At 43.5% G+C, this 27,160-nt stretch overlaps 2 protein-coding genes across 3 annotated transcripts in view; both read left to right on the top strand.

The window, feature by feature from the left end:
* Positions 1-3,672: 3,672 nt before the first annotated feature.
* LOC138250219 (organic solute transporter subunit alpha-like) overlaps positions 3,673-27,160 on the top strand; it is a 531,589-nt gene continuing 508,101 nt past the window's right edge. The window contains exons 1-2 of one of the 2 annotated variants that reach the window (XM_069204817.1): positions 3,673-3,915; positions 8,942-9,267. In XM_069204817.1, coding sequence (XP_069060918.1) covers positions 9,192-9,267 — 76 coding nt within the window. In that variant the 5' untranslated portion in view covers positions 3,673-3,915; positions 8,942-9,191. Of the gene's footprint in view, positions 3,916-8,837; positions 9,268-27,160 lie in introns of those variants that run through there. The other variant, XM_069204816.1, reaches the window with a different exon arrangement.
* Positions 5,797-7,170, top strand: LOC138249550 (zinc finger BED domain-containing protein 5-like). The gene has a single exon (XM_069203499.1). It carries the CDS (start codon positions 5,797-5,799, stop codon positions 7,168-7,170), a length of 1,374 nt encoding a protein of 457 aa, XP_069059600.1.

Here is a 27,160-nt window from a genome sequence, read left to right as displayed (position 1 = left end):
AGAGAGCTGGTTTGGCAGTACCCGGGGTCCATAGTGCAGCCCAGGGGATGCATGGGATTGGCACCCCAATACCAGATTTGGCATGGGGGGACAATTCCATGATCCTAGACATGTTACATGGCCATATTCCGAGTTACCATTGTGAAGCTACATATTAGCTACATATATAGGTATTGACCTATATGTAGTGCATGCGTGTAATGGTGTCCCCGCACTCACAAAGTCCGGGGAAATTGCCCGGAACTATGTGGGGGCACCTTTGCTAGTGCAAGGGTACCCTCACACTTAGTAACTTTGCACCTAACCTTCACTAAGTGAGGGTTAGACATCTAGATGACTTATAAGTTACTTAAGTGCAATGTAAAATGGCTGTGAAATAACGTGTGCGTTATTTCACTGAGGCTGCAGTGGCAGTCCTGTGTAAGTTTTGTCTGAGCTCCCTATGGGTGGCAAAAGAAATGCTGCAGGCCATAGGGATCTCCTGGAACCCCAATACCCTGGATACCTAGATCCCATATACTAGGGAATTATAAGGGTGTTCCAGTGTGCCAATTTAGAATTGGTGAAAATGGTCACTAGCCTACAGTGACAATTTTAAATGCAGATAGAGCATAAGCACTGAGGTTCTTGTTAGCGGAGCCTCAGTGACACAGTTAGTCACCACACAGGTACACACATTCAGGCCACAAACTATGAGCACTGGGGTCCTGGCCAGCAGGATCCCAGTGAGACAGGCAAAAACAAGCTTACATACATGTAAAAACGGGGGTAACATGCCAGGCAAGATGGTACTTTCCTACAGTTGGGTCTGCATACCTGGATGTGCTCCAGTGAATAACTCTTAATCCAATTATCTGCCTTTGCAGAGACCAATGTTTATTGTAACCCCATAAAAATGTTTGACAGGTACCAATACTTGTTTACAAAGATCAATGCCTGTTGGACCCAATGCTTGATTTGGACATGTGTTGCTCAAGCGTCAGAATCGTATGAATTAGACTGGGTGTGGCTCCATATGACTCAGACTGGATTTGGCTGGATGCAGAAGGTATTCAAACCAACCCTGGCCTGAGTGAATTGCTTGCTGTAAAGGTCACCGGCTGAAGAGATGGAGTCTCTGCTTCTCCATGTCTGATATTCTTTATTCCTGTATCCTGGATGCCTCTTCTGAGGAGTTGAAGAGATCGAGAGAATTGACTTCTAAATAGGCGGTAATGAGCTGCACTCTCAAAAAGTATTTATTTGTGAAAACTTGACACTTACTTGACTTGATATTTGAAAGTTGGATGCTTCGGAGCGCGATGCGCCTAAGAAGGCACATCATTGCAGTTTGGGGTCACTGGAATGCTCACCGCTAGTCGCGTAATAACTGCTAATCCTTGTTGCTTGCTATATATATCAGAAAGGAAATTATTTCGTGCAATTATCATAAAAACAATGTATTGTGAACATATTTGTTATCGCTAAGTTTAATATGACATCTGCAGAATTGGTGCTGGTAATGCAGAACATTCTGTGAATGACCTGAAAGCTTAATTGTGATGCTCAACTTACGCTGTGATGTAACAGTGATAAAACTGATCGCTTGTGTTATTGGTATTAACCCTATGTTCTCAGAGTGGTGCAAACATTGCACTGCGATCTTTCGGTATTAACCCTATGTTTCCAGAGTGTGGAAAACATTGCACCGTAATCTTTTCATATTAACCCTATGTTTTCAGTGTGATCAAAAGACACCGAATGTGTGTTCTTTGGAGTTTTAAGTACAGTGCGTAAATGAACCCATGAATGTCTACAAACTTAACTACCTGAGAATTTGTTGTCATTATTTGTTACCTATTTCAAAGTCTATGGAGTTGAGTCAGTCAGCGTCCTAGGAAATCTCAGCAAGGTCATCAAACAAGATATCTACGGAACTTCAAGTGCATTTAGGTAGGCAATAATTAAGGTGATGTGGGATCAATCTGGGGTCACAGTGGGAGTAGTCATATAGGAGGTTCAAGGTTCTTATTTAATTACAGGTAATCCACATCATTTCCTGAAAATTTCTAGAGAGAGGGAAAACCATCTAAAGTGGTAAAGAGGAATCTAAGCAGGTACACCAGCTTGCACATAGTGGTCAGAGACTAGTATATACACGGGTACGAGTTATGAGCTGTGTGCCTGATATGTAATTTATCATAGGAAATCGTGGCTCTTCAAGGACCATCACCAGTCGTTCGGATTGGGACCTGTGGCTCCAGTGTCTCTCTCTTTCACCCATCCCCTTTCCCCAGAGCGTTTGGATGCCATTCTTGTGGATTTAAGTGGAGGCGCGTAACGTCTAAGAGGAATTGGGAATAAGCAACTTGGTCAACATTTTGTCTCTTTGGGACAAACAGATTACTGCTTTACACAGAAAGATGTGGTCCTAAATAGCACCCATGGTACAATGATAAGTGTAGGATAACAATAGCTTCACTTCTGAGTTGTATAAAAGATGGAGACCAGAGCAGAATCCCAGAAGTTCAGAAATTATACAAGAGTAATCTTAAATTAGCAAAACATGCCTGAGAGGCAGGGGTCTGGGCAGATCTAGCACTTGCAGCGAGGACATTGGACTCTAAAGCATTTTGGGCCATTGTTTCGCATGGTAGTTGTTAGAAATTGGGTCTTTGGTTGACAGTCAGGTTACCCCCTGTTCAAGCAATGACCCTCACTCTAGTCAGGGTAAAAGAGAATCACCCTCAGCTAACCCTGCTTACCCCCTTTGTAGGTTGGCAGAGCAGTAGGCTTAACTTCAGAGTGCTAGGTATAAAGTATTAGTACCAACACACACAGTAATGTAATGAAAACACTACAAAATGACACAACACAGGTTTAGAAAAATAGGAAATATTTATCTAAACAAAACAAGACCAAAATGACAAAAATCAACAATACACAAGTCAAGTTATTAATTAAAATGCAAAAAAGAGTCTTTAAGTAGTTTTAAACACACACTAACACTGTTAGCGTGGAAAAGCACCTTCGATGCGTCTAAAATAACCCTGCACGGGCGAGTGCGTCACAAAAAGGGCTTGCAATGTGTTGATTCCACTCACGAGCGGGACCTTGCGTTGTTTCCCCTTTCGCCGGGTCCGGGCGCATCATTTCTTCTCTCCGCAGGAAAGCGATGCGTCGATCCGGTCAGCACTCTCGGGTCCGGGCAGGTCTTGCGTTGTTTTTACACACCCAACAGTACTTGAGTCGGAAATCTAGCCGCACGATGATCCGAAAACCATGCAGTGCGGGTTGCGATCTTCCAGCCTCCGTCAGCCACATGCCTAGTGGTGAGTTAAGGCAATGCTTGATGCCAGTGCTTAGTTTGAAACGGTGATTTGAGGTGGGGCCCATCAGCACTCATTGTTGGGGACCGACACTTATTTTTCCTTATCAGACATTTCCCTAGAGCAGAGGTCTTCAAAGTGTGGGGCGCGCCCCCCAGGGGGGGCGCAGCATCTTCCCAGGGGGGGCGCGTACTCCACCTCACCTGCTTCAGCTCCCATTATTGCTTTCGACGTGGAAAGCACGTTTCTTCTAGGTTTCTTCCCTTGTTTTAATAACTTGCTCGCTGATTGGTGTAAGACTGCACAGCAGCCAATCAGCTTGCGGCACCTTCAGCAATTACGTCAGCACTGACGTTACACCAATGAAATGGACAGTCAGCAGCACAGATGCAGGAAGTGCCGGGAATTTTGGTGCATAAAGCTCGCAACTTGGCTGCTAGACAGTGCTTCTTCAGTGCTGTGCTTCGCTTCCTGTTTGAACTGACATCTCTGCCTGGTTGCTGCCTTTACCCACGAGGATACTTTGATTTATCTTCAGCGTCGACCCTTCTGGTTTTCACTGTCTGGCTGCGAGGGAGTTTCCATCGGCTGCATTCTGCACAGGCAGGTAAGCGTTAACAGCTTTTTAAAAGGCTTTGTCCTTTTTTCTCCCTGCTATTGGAATGTTTTGTGTTTGGGGAAAAAAGAGGATGTTACATTTTGGGCCAATGCAGCTGATTTTCGTTTTTGTGCCCCCAGCTTTCGCTTTTTTGTTATATTTATTGCTCTGCCTCACATATGCTCTTATCTATGAGCAGGGCTTAGGCTGGCAATATGTGTGCCAGTAAAACCTACAGATCCTTTGGGCCTGGAGACTGGTTTATGTTTGTTTGTAAATGCAATATAATAGCTGCCAGGTTTTATTTTGCTTATGTGGGACATGTCAGTGTTTTGGTGAACTTGTGTGCAGCTTTCCCATATTTCATGTAATGATTGAGAAACGGCCTTACAGCATCTGCTGCAAGCCTTAATTATGTTTGCAATGTCACTAGCTTAATTCCCTTTTCTATCAGGGCTTGTGTGGCATCATAAACAAAATACAACAACAACGCACACACAACGTAAGGCCATTGTTTATTTTATAATTAAGGCTCCCAGTTTTCTGTTTTTACTGATTTTTAAAGATAAATGCAGACAGAAAACAATGTTCCCTGTCTGTGCTTATTTTTAAAAGTGGAAAAATATTGCACATTGAGCTCCTTGTGAGCAACTCTCCATGCTGTCTTTCATGAATTACAGGCCAACAGCTCAGCAGATAGAGAGCATGGGGAATTAAAAACCGAATAAGATTCCCTCAAATATACTGTGAGTGTGTGCATTTATATATACACATTTTGTGATATGTCTTTTAAATTATTAATAATGCAAAGGGTATAAACTAATGTTCATCAGTTAAATAAATGTGGAAATATACCATTTTGCAACCTCTGGGGTTATCACTAAAATGTATTGAAAAGTTTTCACTGTGCCTGTCACTGGGTCATAAAGTTGTTCAGAATACATGTCCATACTACTGTTGGCCTCTGCAGAGCGCACATTTCAGTAGTCACATTTGCCAATTTTAATTGTGATTCCATGCAAAAGTGTGTGAAGGAAATAGACTGCTGTTGAAATATTGACAAAGTAAAGCAAATTCTGTGCTTAAAGGAGTGTGTGTGGAGGATAATGAAGTAAAGGAGCTGATAGGAAGTGTATGAAGGATCAAACTTGAATTAATGGAAGGCTATTATGGCCCTGCCAGAATTCAAAGTCTTAACTTTATTTTGTACAAATCATATCTTATCGGACTCAGGACTTCATATTAATTACATATCAATACATAATTGTATTGGTCTTTCGGACCAGGCAGAAGGAAATTTGTAGGCATGTCATTCACTCCCTTACCCGTCACTATCATTGTGGTCTCGGTGGGAGCTTTAATGGTGCCTCACCCGGGAACATGCAAGTAACTTTTCTAAAACTTTCTCTCATCGTTGCAAGGGAAAAAGCCACTTGATCGCTAGACAGAGGACTGCTATTCGAACAGCCGGATCATCAGGAGTGAAATCCAATCTGCCCAAGGAAGGCATTGCAATAAGAAGGTAGAGATTTTTTTTGAGTGACGGCTGAAGGGGCAGAGCTAAAGTACTACCTCACTAAACTTTGAAAAAGTAACTTGCGGAGCCTCATTGGCGGTATGTGTGTCAACATACTGCAGCAGTTTTGGGAGCACTTACCAAAAGCTTTAATCACCTGGAATTAATGTTTATCCATGCACCATGGAACTATTCTTTTATCCATATTTTATTTTACATGGAAGAAGATATTTTTAGAGAGACTTTTTTTTCTTGTTTTTTCCCTATATTTTAAAAACCCACTCTACTTCATGCAGCTGTAAAATTGCAGTCATGTGCTGTTCATTAACATGCAGATTTGGCATTTTGTGTCTTAGGTAAAGCACGCATCAGACATGGATTGTTTTCTGCTGTCAAAAGACAGTAGGGCTCCCAAGCGAAAGGCCGAAACAGAAACAGATGGAGAGAGAAAAACTGTGAAATTAAGGAAGTATGATGCCTCCTATTTGGACTTTGGTTTCACCTGCATTGTTGTTAGTGGAGAAACTAGGCCACAGTGTGTGGTTTGTGGTATGACCTTAGCTAATGACAGCTTGAAACCAACAAAACTAAGGCGTCATTTGGAAACACAGCATGGGGCTATAGTAGCAAAGAGTAGAGAGTTTTTTGCCAGGAAGTTGCAAGACATGACTCAACAGAAGGAAACCATGAAAAATGTGGCCTCCACCACAGCAAACGCATTGAAAGCATCTTACCAAATGGCATACCATATTGCCAAAAACAAAAAGCCATTTACGGATGGAGAAAGAGTCATTCTCCCAGCAATGCTTGACGTGGCTACAACAATGCTTGGTGAAAAAACAGCAGAGAAGTTCAAAATAATACCCATCTCAGACACAACAGTTTGCCGCCGCATTTCGCACATGTCAGAAGATATCCACGGACAGCTCATAGATCGGTTGAAATCGAGTTGGTTTGCTTTGCAGTTGGATGAAGCAACTGACTTGTCAAAGGCAGCACATTTAATTGCTTATGTCCGATACTGTTATAAAACAGTAATACTGGAAGACTTTTTATTCTGCAAGCCAATCAAGGGACGAGCAACAGCATCTGACTTATTTGACATTATCAATGACTTCCTGGGTCTTCATGGCTTAAAATGGAAAAACTGTGTCGGAATCTGCACAGATGGGGCTCCTTCCATGTGTGGTGCTAGGGCTGGCCTAAAAGCTAAAGTGTTGACAGCGGCTCCACATATTCTGTGGACCCACTGTATGATACACCGGGAAGCCCTTGCTGTCCGAAACATGGGTGGTGAACTTCAGGATGTTTTGAATTCTGCTGTTAAAATAGTTAATTTCATAAAGACCCACCCAACAAGAGCTCGCCTATTTGCAATTTTATGTGCAGAAATGGGAGCTGAACATGATGGCTTGCTGCTTCACACAGAAGTCCGATGGCTATCCCGTGGAAAAGTTCTGAATCGCATTTTTGAATTAAGGAATGAAGTACTGCAATTTCTTCTGGATTTGGACCCCTGCAAAGCAGAACAATTATGTAGTCCCCAGTGGATTGTGCTTTTAGCATACCTTGCTGACATCTTTGAGAAATTAAATTCCCTGAATCAATCTTTGCAAGGAGCTGAAATCACTTCTTTTACCATGAATAAAAAAATATCTGCTTTCAAGCAGAAGCTGGAATTATGGAGGAGACTAATTGAAGTTGGCCAGTTTGAGCCATTTCCATGTTTAGAAGGAAACAGAATATAACCTTCAAAATGTTGCAGAGTTAATAAAAAATCACCTGAAATCACTCAGCGACAGTTTTCACAAATATTTTCCTGAGGAAAACAATCATTTTAATGACTGGGTCTTTCAACCATTTCTGGCAGATGGGGGTATCCATCTCCCAATCCGCATGCAGGAAGAACTAATTGATCTCCAGAGTGATCGCACACTGCAGATGCAATTTAGCAAACTCTCCTTGGGGGAGTTTTGGCTGAAAATGCATGCAGAACATTCAGCTTTGAGGGAAAGTGCTATCAAAACTCTCTTGCCTTTCAGCACATCATATTTATGCAAGATTGGGTTCTCAGCACTTGCGGTATTGAAGACTAAGTATCGCTCAAGAATGGAAGTGGAGCACAACCTCAGGCTGGCAGTAGCAAAAATTCATCCACAAATCAACCGTCTGTGTGGTGAAAAACAGGCACACCCGTCACATTAGTTTTGAAAGTATTATGTCAAATTCTGTGTCTTAGTGAACAATAAAGCTGCATTGTAAATTGTTCTGTGCAAACATTTTCTTGGAGGCTTTTCATTTGAGCTGTGTAATAAGCATCTGTCACCTAGCCACTGGTGCTCCCAAATCTTCAGTTTACTAGACACTCTGAATTTGTATAATAATGTTTCCCATATATGATCTGGACTCCGCGGGTGGGGGTTGCCGTCGGTGATGTGGAGTACCAGCTTCCAGAAATTTGCGTCAGGTGCTGGGGGGGCTCCATGCCGAATTTTTTTTAGGGGGGGGGGCTCAGTATAAAAAAGTTTGAAGACCTCTGCCCTAGAGCAAGAGAGGGAGAAACACAGAAATGGGAAAGGAGGAGGAAGAGAAAGACGGAAAAACATCCCTGAGGGGGAAAGCAGCTACCTGAAAGACTGAGATAAAGGGGAATCAGGACTACCAAGCCTTCGTATTCAGCGCGCTGACTTTTAATAGTGCAAGTCGGGCATCTGAGCAGCACTTTGGGCACCGCACTCATTCTTTTACAAATTAAACACTGCCGAGCACCCTTTACCATGAATTATAAAAACAGGTGGTAATGTGTGACAAGAATGTTTATTCATATTTGTTGGATAGCATATGTTGTGGTGGTATTTGCTCTGTTGTTTTTTGCGCTGCATTTTTGTAACATGATATTATGCAGTTCTGTATTTTTGTGTTGCATCACGTATTTTAGCTGGTTGTGTTTGCCCTGTTAAGTTTTAATTGTGTATTTATGTTGCTTTGTGTTTGATATTGTGTTACATTATTTTGTTTACTTTACTTTTGTTTACTTTTTTCAATTCCTTGTCTTTAAAGTACCTCTCAAGCTACCATTTACCACTATGTAAGACAATAAAAGAGGGGCGCTCCAGCTCTTTCTTTATTTAAGACACCAGACAGGCCCAACTGTAGCAGAGATCTGTATAAAAATACCACTTTTTTGGCTCAGTTTATGGTATACGGCCCGAGTGCTCCCTTCTTTCCAGTTATGTTTTCACAACGCATTCATTCATAAATACATGCAACTCGCCTTTGGAGAGATGGGGAAATACAAACGTTATTACTTTACGACGTAAAACTAATATACGCACACCTCCAGCTGAAAGCTATGCAGCTCGCTGTCTTACCCTTTGAACTCTCTCTTGCCCAATACCTTTTCTTTTGGATGTCCGCTGCGTACTTTTAGTCACAGTGCAGAACTTTAAATTGCTTTAAGATCTCCTCGGATAATAGCTTTACAGCTTGCCTTTTATTATTTCCTTGGTTGATGTTTAGCGGGCAGTTATTTAACACGATCTTGAACTGCACGACTGCCGGGAGTTTAGAGAGCCAGGATTCCAGCCAAGTGGAAGGTACTGAACGCACTCTTTACTCTGGAAACCGCAGAAGCTGGGCGGTATTGTTCATCACCCGTTCCCACGGGCTCTGCAGTCTGCAAGGGGGAGGCGAGCACGGAACGCAGCGAGAAAACAAGCCTCTGAAGCACAAACTCAAGATCAAGACATTTCAAGGAGAAAGTAGGAGAATGGAACTCGTGGTAAACGATACAAATCCCGTGTGCACCAGCAGGCAGGCCCCGTATTCTCATGAGATTTTACAAAGTAAGTTAACAAAATAAGAAATGTTAAAACTAAGCAAAACGTGTAATCTTTTTCTATGCCCCCTTCCCCCGCCCAAAAAGTAGAGCTAAATCTGTGTTTTTTTACTCGTGAAAATGTTTCTTTCCGCCTCAGTTTCGCGAGCATTCCTTTCTCCAAGTCTGTATCTAACGACCGCCGTATGCCTTGCATTTTTCTTTGCCTAATACCAGGTGGGCGGGGGAGTTTTGTAACATTTAGAAGCAGATACAGTGTGAACTTTGTGCGATTTCAGAGCCAACGGTATTTAAACTTGTAAAATAAAACTCGTTTTTTAATGTTTTTGAATACACTTATCGGTGGCACAACAAAGATGTCTTGGAGAGGCATGTTCGTCAATTACACATGTGTGCCACCTGGAATGACAAGCCTCGTGTTACATAATAAGATCAGTTGTCAGTGTAAAGTGTCCTGTTGCTACTTTGCCCTCCGCACTCTATGTCAAAAGTGTATTTCTTTTATTTTAATCCACAATTTAATAAGAACGTCACAAATATTGTTTAGATGTATTCATGTGCCCCTTATATATCTTACCCACAGCTAAATTCCATTGACCCAGTGCTTGATTTAGGTTTTTAGCGTATCCAGGGGCAGTCGTGGTGCAATCAATTTCTGAATTCAAAATGATGTGCAGACCTTTCTTGAGGGGAAATCAGTTATTTAATTACATGGTGAGAGTCTTTCAAGCCTTTTGAATTAACCACATATTTGCAGTTGTACTAGCTCATTGAAAGAAGGCAGGAAACGTGCGTGTTCTGAGAGTATCCGAGTACCGCTTATTGCTTTTTTGGTCTTATAATTGTTTTTGTCACTTTTTGGCATGCTGCCGCAATTCTTGTGACAAACGAGCTTTTGTCACTGTCAAATAACTGTTCTCTTTTGCGTCACTATTTGGGTGCCCTTTGATAGGTCCTATAATGAGCATGCAACAGACACCCACATAATAGCGAAATTCCAGTTCTCATTCTGAACTGCAGCATTGCCTGTGGGGCTGGGTGAAAACTTCTACCAAACACAGTTGGCTGTTTGGTGTATCAATCCACCTCCTAGGGATTGCTTGCATTTCAGAACACAACGTGCATTGTTTTCCTCAGATGGAAGGGGCTATTTGGTGAGTGCAGAACTCATATTGGGAAAAGACTGCCCTGCTAAAAGCAACACATGCTGCCTTATACCAAATGCCTATTTGAATTAATGTGTAGAAACATTTTTATCACAATACGTTTTTCGTTTTTATTTCAAAGAGTATGTTTTTGTGTTAAAAAAAAACTACACAAATGCTGTGAAATCTATAAAAAATAACAACTTAACAAATAGCATACTGCAACAAAAATCTAGGTCAGTGAGTACTTTTCTCTCTATAAACATAAATTATTTATTTTGCCTTCAGTACTGCAAGCATATGTGATGCTTTTCATGTCTGTGTTTCAAAAGATCAAGGTGGGAGATCATCAGCAAGCACTAGGTACATAGTTTTGCAAGAGGGCATCTTGTTGCATGTTATTGAAATAGCTCCCAGCACCAGCGGCATTTCTGCCACGCAGCTAGAAGATTATCTTGAGAACTTGGTGGTCCTTTGGTTGCTTGTTATTGAAGATCTCACGCAGTACGCATGCTCCCGGGACAGAACATTTATTTATTTCGTTTTCTGCCATGCTGACCATGTTTTTTAACCTGTTTTACTTTTATCCTAGACACAAGAATGGTGTAGAAAAAACTTTGAAAAGTGGCAGCATATCTCTGTGTTTCTTGAAAGCTACTCATCAGTGTGTGTGCTGCTACATAATTTGTTACAAATATGATGGTTAGTTTGAAAAGGGTAGTGGGTATGGAAGTGGATTGCTCACAAGCATCTATGTAGCTACATTTGTTTTGCGAATATACCTCTCTATTTTGGGATAGATGTCATTTCCAACTGAAAATGAAACAATTGCATCTTCTTACATTTTGGATGTGGTGCTATATTAAATCTCATAAACTAATACTATTTTAAACTGAAAGCTTGTATAGTAACAGTTTCTGGTACTGCAGATTCCTGCTGCATACTCCCAGGACACCTAGTAACATCGTATCAGACTCCAGTCCTGGGGGGCCTGGCTTGTGAAGCCAAGAAGGCATGCGCAATTTAGTAAAGCTCCACCAACGTAATCCCATCACCCTACATGTATCCCTGCTTCTGTCAACCATCCATCGAAAATACCTATGCTATTGTGATATGGATGTCGACCAGTACACAAGCCCTACTTTGGAGAAGGACTCAGGCACCCACATTAGCCCTGGCCTGCTGCTGCGCAAGGGAACTTAGCGACCTTAAAGTACTAGCGGACCTGCCACAGCGCAAGGGCATTAAACAGTGTTTACCCCTAGGACCTGTTATCCACCTACAAGGCCCATTGACACCAGAGACGTGCAGTGAGAATGACGAGTCGTGAAGACTTCACTGGGAGGACTCTGGGCTGCGGAGAAGAGGCAGCGACCATCTCTAGTGAAGCCATTAACTGAGGATGCAGGTGGGAAACCTATGACGCCAAGGCCCATTCCAAGGTATTAAATTGTCCCGGGAGGGGGTCTTGAAGACGCCATGCCAAGCTGTGCAACCCTGCTTATATCTGCAGAGAGCATTCAGACTGCACCTGGGAGATGCCGCCCTGACTTGTAACTGGCAAACTATGCAGTGAGCGACTACTCCTGAAAGCCTTTGGGAGGGCTCCCCCCTCATTCGTGGCGAGGCGAGGGAAGCTCCAGAGAGTTGCGGCTGCACTGGTGGGGCTGAGTAATGTGCCGACTCAGTGAGGTTGCACGCTTGGGAAAGGCCGCTGGGCCTAAAACAACTCTGCCTGCCTTGGCCCGTGAGTTTGCCTGTAACGACCGGTGGGCCCCCGCCAGGCAATTGAGCTCTTCCTTCACTTTGGAGAAGCGCTCAAGTTTAGACTGCTACCTACTCTTGGGATCTGTCTGGTGCTGCTCAGCGACCCCGGGGAAGTATAAAACAGTCATATAGGAGAAGAATACAATAGTTCAACTGAGAAATTATGCTCTCACATGCAGTGGGAGACCTGACTGCGCCATAAACATCAAAGCCTCCACTAGATCAGGGCTGGTGGCTCAAGTGAGTGAGCAGGAAAATGCTCCATTTTATATGGGGAGAATTGCAGAGGAAAAATTGGGACACTGCTGCCTCACTCAGGGACTAATGGTAAGTGCGGAGACCATGCATTAACCCTGCTGACATTAAAGGGGGTTGCAGTGACTAGTGGCATCTAACTGTGAGCAGATAACGACACCACCTTCGGTTTGCAGCACATGACTGCTGACTCGGAAGGGTCCTCATGGTGATCAAATACTTGAACTGGAAATAATAGTAGACTCCCCACTTGAAGGCATTATCTGAACTGCTGACTAGGGTATCTTGGGTAAATGCACCAGGAGTTTCAATTGCAGCCTCCTTGTGACGTTTGCTGCTTACTCCTCAAACACGCGGCTGCTCGTGCTGTGGGTTCTGGAGACATGAAGGCACCCGCAAGCAAGCCCCATTGTCACTTTGTAGTGCTAACTGAGCCAAGAAATGATTCCTCAGCACTGCACAGTTATGAGAAGTCCACGCACCACTGCACAAGCCACAACCTTGCACCTACCCACAATGCCTGTGGCACAACATGGAGGACAGCATGGCCAGAATAATTTGGAACGCACTTTATTGCTTGAGTCCAAACTGGACTCAGTACTGGAGGCAGTAGAATGCACCGGAACTTCCCATTAACTAGGATCGACAATGTAGCCACGGCCCTTACTTTACTACACACTGATTATTGCAGACTTGCCGGAAAAGTAACCGTGACAGAGCAAACTACTGCAGAAGTTCAGCTGAAAACTCAGAGCATGGAACTTTCCTTACAGACCCTATGAGAATGAGTACAAGCCTTGGAGAGATGAGATGAAGATGCAGAAGGCAGATCTAGATTAATAATATCTGCATAGTAGGCCTTCTGGAAAGAGTAGAGGGGCGCAATGCGGTGACACACATGGAACAATGGCTGCAAAACATATTCCCCCCGGCTGTCCAATCATAATACTTCTCTATTGAACACGCGCACAGCGTGCCAACACATAAACCTCCACCTGGCTCTAACCACTGTACACTGGTACTCCACCTGCTTCATTATAGAGACAGGGACATTATTTTCCATGAAACTCGAAAACTAGTGGAGATAAAAGTAGACAATCCAAGTGTCATGTTTTTCCCAGACTATACAGTGGCAGTACAACACTAACAAAACTCTTTCCTTGCAGTGAAACGTTACCTCTGCGGGCCGTATATACGTTACTCGCTTCTCTTCCCAGCAAGGTTAAGTGTGGTCACAGATGGTGTCACACATATCTTTGACACTCCGAAATCAACATGGGAATAGCTAGATCAACTGGACTGTGGAGGGGCCTGGAAGTCACCGCTAACGCCGGAGGCGGCCCATGCCTCACCTAGAGGCCACTGCTGTAGACGCAGGAACGGTCCATGTCATTCACGGACTCTTAGAGTCGCACCGACCTAGAGCAGATGATTACAGATCTCCATCAGTCAATACAGGACGTTGCTACACTTGCTACACTTGCGGAAACTGTACATCACTCCAGTATAGATGATGAAACACCACTGTCCTCAGGAGACGAGAGCTCCACATCTACTTGGCCCGCCTGGCTGGACCCAACAGCACTACCCGAAGTGACACTTCAAACAGCAGACATCATTGTGTAATCTGGTTATCGACATTAAACTGCATCAATGCCTGATTTGCTATATTATGTACTATGACACTGTACTTCTCTAACTAACTGTATTTCTTTGCAGGTTCTCACACACACAAAATTGCAGACCATTCAGAGCCATGTAAGGGTTTTAATTCCATAATGTTTCGGTAGTATGGGATATTGTTAATGTAATCAGAAACCCATGTGGGAACTCATAACTTGTTATTCTTCGGGGTTACTTTGGTAATAATTGATACAAGTCCTACTCTTCTACATGGACGCCCCCACAGTTCTCACTATGTGAACCTTGTTACCCTATGTTTGGGCGGGCACTTGTTTTGTGAACAGCTCTTGCAGTTTTCTTACAACTTTATTAGTTTTACTGGATATGTTTTGTATGTTCATTGTTTTGTATGTTCATTGTTTCACGTTCTACACAATCCCTCCACTTATAATATGCACGGCCATTGTCCCCTGGATCCTCATCCGGAGAGCTCACTGCCCTATAACAGGCAAAATGACACGTACTAGAGTAGTAACTTCAAATGGGCATGGTATTCATTCTCTGCGTGCAGTTATGCTATCTATTCCTACTTCAGACGATACTCCACACACATTGCGCTGCTTCATGAGACCCATCTAATGCATCTGGTGGCTTTTAGGCTGCAAGGGCAGAGGCAGATATTTGCAGCTGATTTCTCCTCCTACGATCGAAGGGCACTCATCTGGGTCCAACCAGTGGTACTCTTTGTGGCAGATGTTGGGATAACTGACATAGGGCAGTTATGTATTGATTAAGGGCAGGTTAGATGGCCGTCGTTTGCTTCTAGTAAACATCTATGCCTCTAACACTGAGCAGGCTTCATCACTAGCTCCACACTTGCAAGCCATGTATGAGGAGGCCCTGCATTCTGCATGTCTGCCTGCTTCCATGCGCAAAATGCTCCTCATCTCACTACCCAAGCAGGATAGAGACTCTACACCCTTGTGCAGCCTCTAGCGTTACTTAACTCCGATTATAAAATTCTGGCAAAAATATTGGCAGATTATCTGGTGACTTTGGTGCCCACTTTGGTACACCTGGATCAGAATGGATTTGTTCAAGCCTGTACCACTTCCCTAAACTTATGACAATTCTTTAGAATTTTTGAGTATGTACTGGATAAGTGGCCTCACCCAGTATGCCTAGTCATAGACCTGGATACAGCCTTTGACTTTCTGGAGTTGCCTTTTCCATTCACGGTTCTGCCAAAATATGGTCTTGGAAGCCGTTTTTTTACGCGTGGTTCGCCTATTATACACATTGCCAGAGTTAGGATGGGATTCCTCATATCTGATCCCATCGATATGTGTAAAGGCACTTGCCAAGGCTGTCCCCTTTTGCCATTACTATTCTCCCTACCCATTGACCTCCTGGTGGCAGATCTGCATACACAGGGGGTACCTGGGACATACCCCTAAGCAATAGCATTCATACTGTTCCTTTCTATGCAGACGACTTGCTCATCTCCCTGTGAGACATCTGCTCAGTACCTGCTATAATAGCTCACACCCTCCATACATATGCTGGCCTCTCTGGTCTAGGTGTTAACTGGACTAAGTCTTGCCTTTTCCCACGGAACTCAGCTAAGTTTAATAAGCATCTCACTCTAGCTGGAGTCCCCCTCATCTGGCAACTTAATAAGTTTTAATATCTGGGTGTTAAGATGTATCATACATACACACACATTTATTTGATAGAAACATCATGTGAGGTGTCTCCTTGCGATGGGTGCAAATGACTTCCTGGAAGTAATTAACCTTGACAGGGGCAGGACGCATAGCTTTGCTTAAAATGGGTGCCCTTCCTCGACTCCAGTTTTATTTTGAAAATCTGCTGATGTGTATCTGCCTCCATTCTTTCGAGCCCTTAAGTGCATTATTAGAGACTTTGGGGGTCATTCTGACCCCGGCGGTCATGGACCGCCGGGGCCAGGGTTGGCGGGAGCACCGCCAACAGGCTGGCGGTGCCCCGCAGGGCATTCTGACCGCAGCGCTTTGGCCGCGGTCAGAAGAGGAAAACCGGCGGTCTCCCGACGGTTTTCCGCTGCCCATAAGAATCCTCCATGGCGGCGCAGCTCGCTGCGCCGCCATGGGGATTCTGACACCCCATACCGCCATCCTGTTCCTGGCGGCGCCCCTGGGGGCCCCTGCAGTGCCCATGCCAATGGCATGGGCACTGCAGGGGCCCCCTTAAGAGGGCCCCACTTTGTATTTCAGTGTCTGCTTTGCAGACACTGAAATACGCGACGGGTGCAACAGCACCCGTCGCACCTTCCCACTCCGCCGGCTCCATTCAGAGCCGGCGTCCTCGTGGGAAGGTTGATTTCCACTGGGCTGGCGGGCGGCCTTTTGGCGGTCGCCCGCCAGCCCAGTGGAAATCCCAGAATCACCGCAGCGGTCTGACGACCGCGGTGCCGTGTTCTGGCGGGGGTACTTTGGCGGGCGGCCTCCGCCGCCCGCCAAGGTAAGAATCAGGCCCTTTATATGGAGTGCCTCTGGCTGCACTTTCCAAACTTTACCAACCAACTGATCACAGTGGGCTAGTAGTGCCTAACTTTGAACACTATTATTTGGCATCCGAGTTGCAGTGGGTGTCATGCTGGCTGGCTGGTTTGCAGATATGACACTGCCAAGACATTGCCCGTGTGGGATTTTACAAACGTTCTACACTTATTCCACCCCTGCACTAAGGCACTAATGCCCAATCCTATACTCTTGTGAGTGGCATATCAATGCTTTTGCCGTTGTCTTCATCTCCCAAAAGCAACGCCTACATATTCCCCAGTACTAGCTCTGTTGGGTACACTGAGAGGGCAGCATGTCACTTCCAGGTCTGAGATGGCTCGCTGGCACGAGGTGGGACTACATGGAGTGGGAGATTTATATGGAGATGGAGCACTATTCACATACAAAGCCCTGATGGAGGAGGGGGTCTTCCACCTGGACAGTTTCTGCTGCACACTTCACTCCTTAGAGCATTGAGGGAGGCATGGGGCGATTTGGCGCAGGAACCGCCTACACATGCCACTATTCAATACGCCCACTTTTTAGGCCTCAGCAGGCACCATTGGCTAACAGACTCACTATGCATCCACACAGTAATACCACTTACCTCACTCTGCTCCCATTAGGATCAGGATCTTGGCCAGCCCTGCATGGATAAAGAATGGTTTACTCTATGGGAGAGCCCCACTTATGTTCCTCAATTGCCTGATTCCGCTTAATTCAGCTATATATAGTACATAGAGCCAACCTCACTCCTGCCAAAAACAAACACTTTCACCGCACAGACACTGCCTGTCCCGTTTGCTATTTGGTAGGTTTGGATCTCCTACACATGCTATGGTCCTGCCCTCATCTACATCATTGCTTCCAAGGAGTGAAATACTACCTGTCCATCTGCGCTGACAGAAATATATTAAATATGTGGTAATCGTGCATACTGGGCCTATATCGTTGGAGTAAAAAATACAGAGTTATATCTAGATTAATAGATCTTGGTCAGCTACTAGCCAAAAGGCTCATCACCCGCAGGTTTAAGGCACCTGATCCATCGCCACTGACGTCTTAGACACAGTCGCTGACTATATGGGCACAAGCCATAAGCATTGCTCCACAGAGTGGGGACACCGCAGGGCTCCACAAATATCACGTAGCTAGTGCCTGGGATGCTAAAATATCTGACCTGCACAACACGATGCATGATACCCCTGAATCAACATGTGCATCTCCCGCTGCAGGTGCTTCTTTGATGGGAGGGCGCCATCCGTGTCCCCCCAACAGTCCCGCCTCAATAACCTTTAACTAAGGACCACACACGAACACACCTAGTACTCAAGCCAAATGGTAATGTGCCTAAATTTGTCTATTTATGCCTGTTTCTACATGTCATTATTGAATGCTTGGAGACAAATATAGGGAATGAGGAGCATAGAGTTAGGATATCCTGGAAGTTTGTTATATTAGACATGCCATTTTTTTATTTGACAAAAAACGATTGTTTACTTCTATCATTAAGCACAACAACAATAGGTGCACTGGATAATTAAGAAATTGCTAAATGTTCACTAGTGCTAAATTTACCTCTGCAATCTACTAAATGACTAGATACTCTAAGCGACTGAACTGCCGAGTCAAATAACTGATCCATAATTTTTCCTTACTAGTCTATGTATTTCGAATATGCAACCACAACTACTAATATCAAAATCAACAAACAGATTTAAACAAAAAAAAAATCAGACCGCAATCTTGAGAAGCTCACTCTCAAGACACATTGTAACAGCCAGTGGTGCGCTTTGTACACCTAGGAAAAGACTGTACTACCTGCAGGCTTCTGATGCTTACTCTTTGGAAACAAACTTTAGTACTTCAGTCTTTGCTTCTCACTCTTGGGACACCTAACATGGGTAAGCCATTAGGTCTGTCATGAAGGTCTGGCTTAAATGCACTAACACACTGTACGTACACTTTTTTAGTTCATTAAATCAGACGTATTGACTGTGACAGCCCTTTTTTACCTGTAGCTTAACAGTTTAGCTCTTCTAGGGCTACTGGTACAACTCTTCTAAAAATATACTTACATAGAGTGATCTTCAGAGGAGTAAACATCGTTCATCTCATGCCATTGGCTATTTGGTGTATCATTCTACCTCCGAGGAAGTGCATTCACTTCAGGGCATTAGGTGCATTGTTTTCAGCAATTCGCAGGGACTATTTGGAGAAGCATAAGCTATCTTGAAACCAAGGCTTTTCCAGATAAAAGCAACGCATTGTCTATGTTAACTTAATGTTCATTACTATGCAAATGCAGTATAATGCTTATCAAGCCATGTTTGTAAGGGAAAACATTTTTGTGTGCAAAATAAAAACACTGTTCATAAAAAATATTACTTGTTAGAAGTAGCATTATTAAAAGGTTTAAATTTGTTTGTGCTCCTTCCAACCAAAATAGAAGCCCCCAGTTTGTTTTTGTGGCACACAATCTGTTTTCCTTCCATCTTTATTACCTACTTGGGGTAAGCTTTGGAGAGTGGTGTGCTACTGGTACATTAGGTGGCAAATGCCATGTTTCAGTATACTACTAATACATTATTACTAGTAAATTACTATGCTATTCGAACGCGCTAAATATGAAACCTAGCCAACGTAGAGAGAAAAGCTGGTTATCAGGTCTACCACTTGCATTGTACACTAAGAGGCCCTGAAAGAGTGGCAGTCAAACACTCGGAGTGATCCCACAGAGTGCGAGGCGTGTCTAGATTCACTGTGTCATATTGAAATCTGTTATGATTCCTGTTAGTAAATAGCACTATATTAACTTAAAAGTTTTTGTTTTCATTCTGGCAAAAATGTAAGCTGTAAAGTGGAAGTAACTCAGTGTCTGAGTCGTCAAAGCGTTTGTCAATAGTTCACACCCATTTAAATTTTTAGCAGCAATTCCGGCAGTGAAATGTAATTGACAAATGAAGCTTGATGATCCTCATGTGTGCTTCAGAAAAATAACCTGCATTTTGTGCTTTCAAATACTGTAGTGTTTTTAGAGACACCTCCAGAGATAAGATCATGCCTGTAATAAATATACATTGTCTAATCCAGTAGGTCTGGCTTAAATATGTTAATGCATGCATTCAGCATTTGCGTATCCCTTCATTTGAATTTGTTAACCATTACAATCAGACATATTAGCTTTGACAGTGCTTGTTTTAGTCAACATGCAGAGCTGATGTTCAAGAAGCAGGCTAAAATAAATACCATGCTGACCACGAAAAACGAATGGCATTCGAGCTACAGTTCTTTTGGGCACACCACAACAGTCCTCATTAGCAATTTCTGAAACTGACTTCTGCAGGCTAATCTTTACTTTATTGTATCTAAGACAGTCGGGCCAGATGTACGAAGCTCTTTTACCGGTCACAAACGGTCCATCAGTCATTTGCGATCAGTAAAAGGCTTTTTGCCATGTACCATTCCTATTTTGCAAGTCGGTAACCTATTACTGACTCGCAAAAAAGTGGTTGCAACTTGCTATTACGAAGGAGCGTCCCTTCCTAATAGCAAATCCAAGGGGGATGTAAGAATGTTTTGAGACCGAGAATGCAGTCGCAAAACATTTGCAGTTACCACCAGCTTCAAGTTGGTGGTAAGCCATTCACTAACAAGAAGGGGTCCCCAGAGTATCTCTTCCCCTTTGCAAATGGGGGTGCAAACATTTTTTAGGATCAGGCAGTGGCCCCGCGGACCACTGCCTACTCTTAAAAAATGAAAAGAAAACTTTTCAGCTTTCTTTTTGTAATGCAGCCCATTTTCCTTTAAGAAAAACGGGCTGCATTACAAAAAAAAATTGCTTTATAGATAAGCCGTCACAGACATTTTGGTCTGCTGACCCCAGCAGGCCACAATCCCTGTGATTTTAACCATTCACAATGTCGACCTGCCTCATGAATATTGATGAGGCAGGTCCACTTGCGACCCACTGCGGATTGCTGACAGTGTCAAACACACTATCGTACATCTCAGTTTGTGATTTTCTAATAGCGATTAGCTAAGATACGCTACTAGGAAATCGCAAACATTAAACTACATACATCTGGCCCTAGATGCGTAGACATTCCTGGAGATGAAATTACAATATCCAAACCACCCTGCTTGGGTGTACGTGTGCGCCTTAGTTCTTAGTACCAGTGTGACTGGATTCTCTTTACCAAGTGACTAACCATTATCTGTTTCGTAGGAACCTTCACATTTTTTTAACAAGTCCCTTGAGGATTCCTGATGACATAAAGACTATATGGTCTTGTTTTTGCAACAGTTTCTAGATGGAAAATAGGATGTTTTAAACAAATTGCATGTAAAAAGATAGGGGATAATATTCTGGCGTCTGTACTGGCCACGTTGAGCTCTTTGTTGGTGTTGCTGCATTCCACACTGCAATCACTTTGATATGAGGATAATAAAGCAGGTATATCATTTTAAACAACACGAAGCCTGGAACTGTAGAGCTAACTGTGTGATTCATCTGTTTGAGCTTCTGGTGGTGTGGGGATGTAGTGTATTGAAGCCAAAAAAGTTGTGATGGGGTATATCAGGAATTGTGCAGGCAAAGGAAAATTATTGTGGATTTGGAATTAGGTCATCACGGTCCCACAGGAGCCAGCCCACCCCTTGTGTACTCTTGCAGAAGTCCACTCGGACCAGCAAAAAAAAAGTTCTGGCCCTGTAGGTTACCCCTCTCACTGCGCTAACTGGTTCAAAACTGACAAGCGACTGAAATCCACAAGTTATACATGACTGACCTAGGTATAACTTGCACCACTGTGATGCATTGCTTATGACCTCACATATTACATCAATGATAACATCTGAAATCTATGGCGGTGCAAGTTATACTTATGACATTTACTGTTTGCTGGTGAATTTTAGTGTGTTTTTAAAAGTAATTATCTTATTATTAGAAGACCAAGGTAGAAGTCCACTAACATTTTAACCTTTGTTTTGTTCCAGTGCATTTTTAAGATTGATTTTTTAATGCAAGTTAATATCTTACTACCTTACTTATGTATAACTGCACTTTACCCTTTGCTTTTTTAGGTGAACTTATATGTATGTAAAGATGGCTAGAACAATCGATAGATAGATAGACAGATAGATAGATAGATAGATAGATAGATAGACATCCCATTATAAATACAATACTTAAAAATGTGATGTAATTATTTAATTACGTTTTTTAATAATTATAATAGTTGTTCTGTACTAATTTAGTATTACCTTTTGTTTAACTATTTAAATGACCACTCCTATAACCCTAATATCTCTCTATGAACCTCATAGACTACCCATCCACTAACCTATTAAACTCTTTACTAGCCCTGTAGATTACCCATCACTGAACCCTAAAAACACTTTACTGCCCCTTTGAATTACTCATGTTGAGCCCTAAAACCCCTGCATTCCAATACACTATCCCCCTAAGCCCTAAATCTCTATACTACTCCACTACACTACCCAGCCCTAAGAACTTATCAATAACCCTATAGACTGCTCATCCCTAAACTCTAGGGTCCCTTTATTACCTCTACATAAACGTAAAAAACAGAATACTATAAGCCCATATTTTTAAGTTACGTTTTTAAATTTATTTACCTATGGCTTGATTTAGGGTTTGGTGGACGGAGGTTTAAACATTACTCCCGCAATACCGATGGTCCTCCGCTGCCAAAATTAGAGATGTCGGCAAGCCCAAAAGACAACATACATTTCTTAACATTGGCAGGAACTGCCATCACAGTCTACACACCAAAACTCATCATAGTGCTTGAGAGCAGTGGGGAGGTAGTGGAAGCACAAATCTCATGTAATCGTTTAAATTGATTGCCAAGGAATGTTGACTCATTGCATGACATGATTTCCGAAAAATTGTGTTCAACTGGAAATGTCTCTGTCTTGGTTAGTTCGAGTAAAGTTACTGAAAAGTACGAAACCACCAGGACACACTTGGTACTCAATATTCACTTGATTGTGAACCCTATTTCCCTTAGGTGATTTATAAAAATATATTAAACTGAATGTGATTGCCCTCTGAAAGAAATAATTTAACACAAAGGCAGCTTATACAGTCTGTATATAGTGCTCCCATTGCAAGTGGGTGCTACGAGATCACGCATGGATTAATTTACACAAACCAGCCGGTGAAAAAAAAGTTGGATTTATTTTCGTTAATTCCTTTTCATACAGGTACAAAGAAACCCCCAGGCCAGTGCCTATTTTATTCAGAGTACAGACAAATTATATGACTGATCTTTAAACAACCAGTATTACTGGCTCCAAAAATGTTGTTTACTCCTCTGTCTTTTCAACTATAATTGCCACGCACGCAGCCATAGTCAATTATCTTGCTAAATGCAAATCCTCAACAAAACCATTTAATGCTATGGGTTCCAATCAAGTCCAAGTGTCAGTTATGAAAAGCGGCTGTCACCTGTGGGGTGAATTTCTAAAAGTAGTTTTTGAGCACAGTTATTTTTCTGTCTCTTTTGCCAGTAGTTGCCAGTAGTTGGAAGGGCCGTATCAGCATGCAATTATACAAAAAGATCCACATAATCTCATACAAAGCTATATGCAGATAGTCCTATTTGACTCAGCTGGCAAATTCTTTGCTAGGAGCATGTTAGATTATCTGGAGACGAGTATCCGAAAAATATATTATTCCATTGCAGCATCCAGGGTTTAGTGCAAGTTCATAAAAACCCCAGAAAACATACTGCAGTAATGTTTGTTTTGATAGATAATATAGGCCAGGCATCAGCCTGTTTATGAAGTCTTTTCTGATTTTCCTGCAGCCTGGGCAGGCCAATGCTGTGGCCAAACCTAGCAGCCCTCGATGGTCCCAATGGTCTGCCGCTCTTAATCACCTTCCATTCTTGCAGCGTCCTAACCGGTGCTAGGACTTTACACCTCTTACAGCGACAGAGAAAGTATCCAAGCAAGGTTTCCTCCTGTTCCCCTTCCTATTTTTGTTGTACGGACACAATTTCCGACCATTTTTGCTAATATTCATAGAGTTCCTCCTTCTTTGAGAGGTTAGGAGGCTATCACCCTCATTCCTTAACACATGCTGCAAATACCCTACGATCTAACTCCCCTGAGCTTGCAATATTTCCTGGATGCACTAGTCAATACTCATACATTACTTCAACTTGGAGCAGACGGTAGTCCAATGCTGTTGCAACGGAGTACCCTCTCTGCCAAATTCTGAATCATCCCCTTATTATTTAATAATTAATATAAGTGGATTGCTTCAAATGAAATGACTATTACAAATTTGTGAGTTAATCTTTATGATATATATATTTTTTGTTAGCCCAATATATTTGCATAAATATAGTGTGAGCAGTGCTCTGAGGCTTAAGTCGGGCCTTACTAACATTCTTTTTAAATATATACTGAAGCTGCTCAGTTATTCTGCAGGTCTTTTGTAATCTGAAGAAAGCTCCTTGAGGTATCTCATAAAACTCCACTTCAAATGGGATGCATAAATGTCAATGGGTAAATAAATCACGTTATTGAGTATTCCCTGAATCTCCCTACTTGGTGCCCCTCTCAAATTTTTCTGTACTCCAACAAAAACAATCGTTAAAATGCTTAATTTAAGAGGGGTTGCTACAGGACAACCTGACTGATGTCCGTCATTTTCGTACATAAGTGTTTTTTGTACTTTTTTCACTACAACAAGGCTCTGTTTGCCATTGCTGGTTTTTAGAGAGCTACAGGTTAATCGCTGTTGGAAATGGACATTTCTGCAGGGTTATTGCCAAACATTTTGCCTTTCTCCTCCTATTTTTCTAATCCTCTTTTTGTTGGCTTTAGGACTCTGGGCACTTTATCACTGCTAATCAGTGCTAAAGTACATGTGCATTCTACCGTAAAACTTGGTATGATTGGCTTACACCTGTTTGGCTTATTTGATTTACCTGTAAGTCCCTTGTAAAGTGGTGTACTATATACCCCAGGTCTGTAAACTAAATGCTACTTGTGGGCTGTGGCTGGTAAGCGGTGAGTGGGGAGAATGCAGCGGACAACGATGCAGAACCGGGGCCACTCACCCAGTTCCCTGAGGGTCAGCCAAATAGTTCCTCACCCGGAAGTCTTTACGACTTCCATGTTGCAGGGATAGAAGAGGAGGACGGCAGAGACGATGAGGAAGAAAGGAGGGCAGAGCTGAGGAGAGAGAAGAGTGGTGAGGAGGAACAAGTGAGGAGCGGGAACAGCGGAGACAAAGAGGATGCAAGGATCTAGGATAGCGGAGACAAAGAGGATGCAAGGAGCTAGGACAGCCTGGACGGAGAGATCGGGGTGAGAAGAGGCAAAAACCAAGCATCCGGGGAAGCACGGCATCTACTCCCAGCCACGTTCCAGAAGGAATGTGGATGAACAAGGTACGCTTCCTCTTAAAGGGGAGGGAAGGGGGAGTGAAAGAAAGGGGGGGGAGGGACATAAAAAAGGGGATCAGGACCACTGAGGAGTGGATGGAAAACCACCCTCCCTAAGTAACCCTGGATATTGTCTTTTCACCTGGGAGCACCTACAAAAATATGAATGCACAATATTGGTTACTTCCTGGTTGTCCCTCACTAGCCCCACCCATCTTTTAAAATATATATAGAAAACACTTACCTGATGCCTTGTATCCTTTATTTTTCTGAGGTGAGGTCCTCCAGTGCAATCAACCACTGGGGAGAAAAGAAGGCGAAAACCTGTTACCCAAACTGAGGAATTAAGGAAGAAGATCACACAAGAACCTAAGACATTTTTTGTGTACTAAACCCAAAAGTCAAATAAAGCAATTGCATTATCGGAGAGATAGAGAGCATTTTACTTACCAGTAATAAGGGAGAACGGCTGACCAAAAAGGGGGACCAGCTACATAGGCCTGCAGCAATGATTGTGCCACCCACAGAAGTAGCTTTTCAAACTTGTCTCAGACCTGCCACTGCAGTGCCTGCATGTGCAGTGTACTGCCACATTGACCTGGCAATTCAAACTGCTAGCCAAGGCCTAAACTCTCTTTTTACTGCACCTAAGTCACCCCTAAGGTAGGCCCTAGCTAGCCCTATGGGCAGGCTGCTGTGTATGTAAAAGTAGGACATGTGTCTTTATGTTTTACATGCCCAAGTAGTGACAGACAGCCTATTTCATGTTTCACTGTTGTGAGGGCTGCTTCTCTCATAGGTTAGCATTGGGAATTCCGTTATATATATTTTTAATGGTAATTTCTGATCTGAAAGGAGTAGCTTGGGTATGTTTGGTATGTTTGGAATGGTAGTGAGAAATCCTGCTTACTGGTGTAGTGGAACTTTACATTACCATTTTAGAAATGCCACTTTTAGAAAGAGATTTGTAGCCCGACTGCAATCCATGCCTAGGGCAGAGTGACAGCTACACTTTGTGCATACTTTCCAGACAGCAGCAACACAGGGGAAGCTGGGTGTGACAGAAGAGGCAACCTGCATCCAGCTGCATACTGATAGTCATCTTGGGCTTGGGAGAGGGAAGGTCGTTCACATCTTACATATCAATAGGCTGTGTTCTGGCCTCACACAATGGGCTAATTTACTCCCTACTGATGTCTGGAGTCAGGGCTTGGTTGAAAGTGGTTGTGTTACACTTGAAAGGTTCCTTTGAAGTCACCCCGTGAACTAAGGCATTTTGGAGTGTTGGTACAGGGGCTCTGACCCCATGTTTTTAAAGCACTTTTGGAACTGGGATTGGACCTCTGTCAGAAGGACTGCTGAGCTGCACAAAGGAATCATCTGGACTGTGCTTCTATTGTTGCCCTGCTGTCTGCTGGGCAACATAAAGGACTCACGGGATTGCTTTTTTGCTTGGTGCCCTAATGCCAGTTGCTCCCTGACTTTGGTGCCTCTAGGTACTGCTGGTGATGCCAGAAGGAACCGCCATCGGGACTACCTGACCTGATGTGCTGGCCTGTTGCCGACATTCCATCCCTCGTGCTTTGCCAGTGTTCTCCAGGGACTGTGGGCCTGTCCATTCCCTGCTTGTATGAAGGATTTCTAGGGAACCACAACACCTCCCTCAGCGTGTACTGAGTGCTCATCACATTTTTAGAATGAATGGCGTGGCGGAGACTGGCGCCATAGTGCCGATGAGGAGCTGTTTAGATGTTTCCTCTGCATACCTGGAAGACTTCAGGGGCGTTGATTACTCTTAAGTCCATCATGTCTCCCGTTGCCCAGCAACTCAACACAGGGCCAAGACAAAGACAAAAGGAGAACTTGCAGCCTCCAGTCCCCCCCATCTGCAGGGTACACAACCTACACTTGTGGGGATTGAGAGTGGGTGGCACGGACTACCAAGGTCCTGCGGAATACTCCCCAACCTCATTCAAGGGGCACCCTGGGATTCTTGCAGCTGCTCCTCCTATGCTGCTCATGGCGTGGGACCCAGTGAGACCTTCCTGCACAAGTATCCCCACCTGTCTCCTTTTGTTTTCTAAGGTAGCAGTCTAGAAGATCTTGGAGGGTCCCGGACACTCTCTCACACTGACTCACCC

This window comes from Pleurodeles waltl, chromosome 8 (genome assembly GCF_031143425.1).
Source record: "Pleurodeles waltl isolate 20211129_DDA chromosome 8, aPleWal1.hap1.20221129, whole genome shotgun sequence".
In the NCBI taxonomy this organism is placed as follows: Eukaryota; Metazoa; Chordata; class Amphibia; order Caudata; family Salamandridae; genus Pleurodeles; species Pleurodeles waltl.
This window is presented reverse-complemented; position numbering and strand designations above follow the sequence as displayed.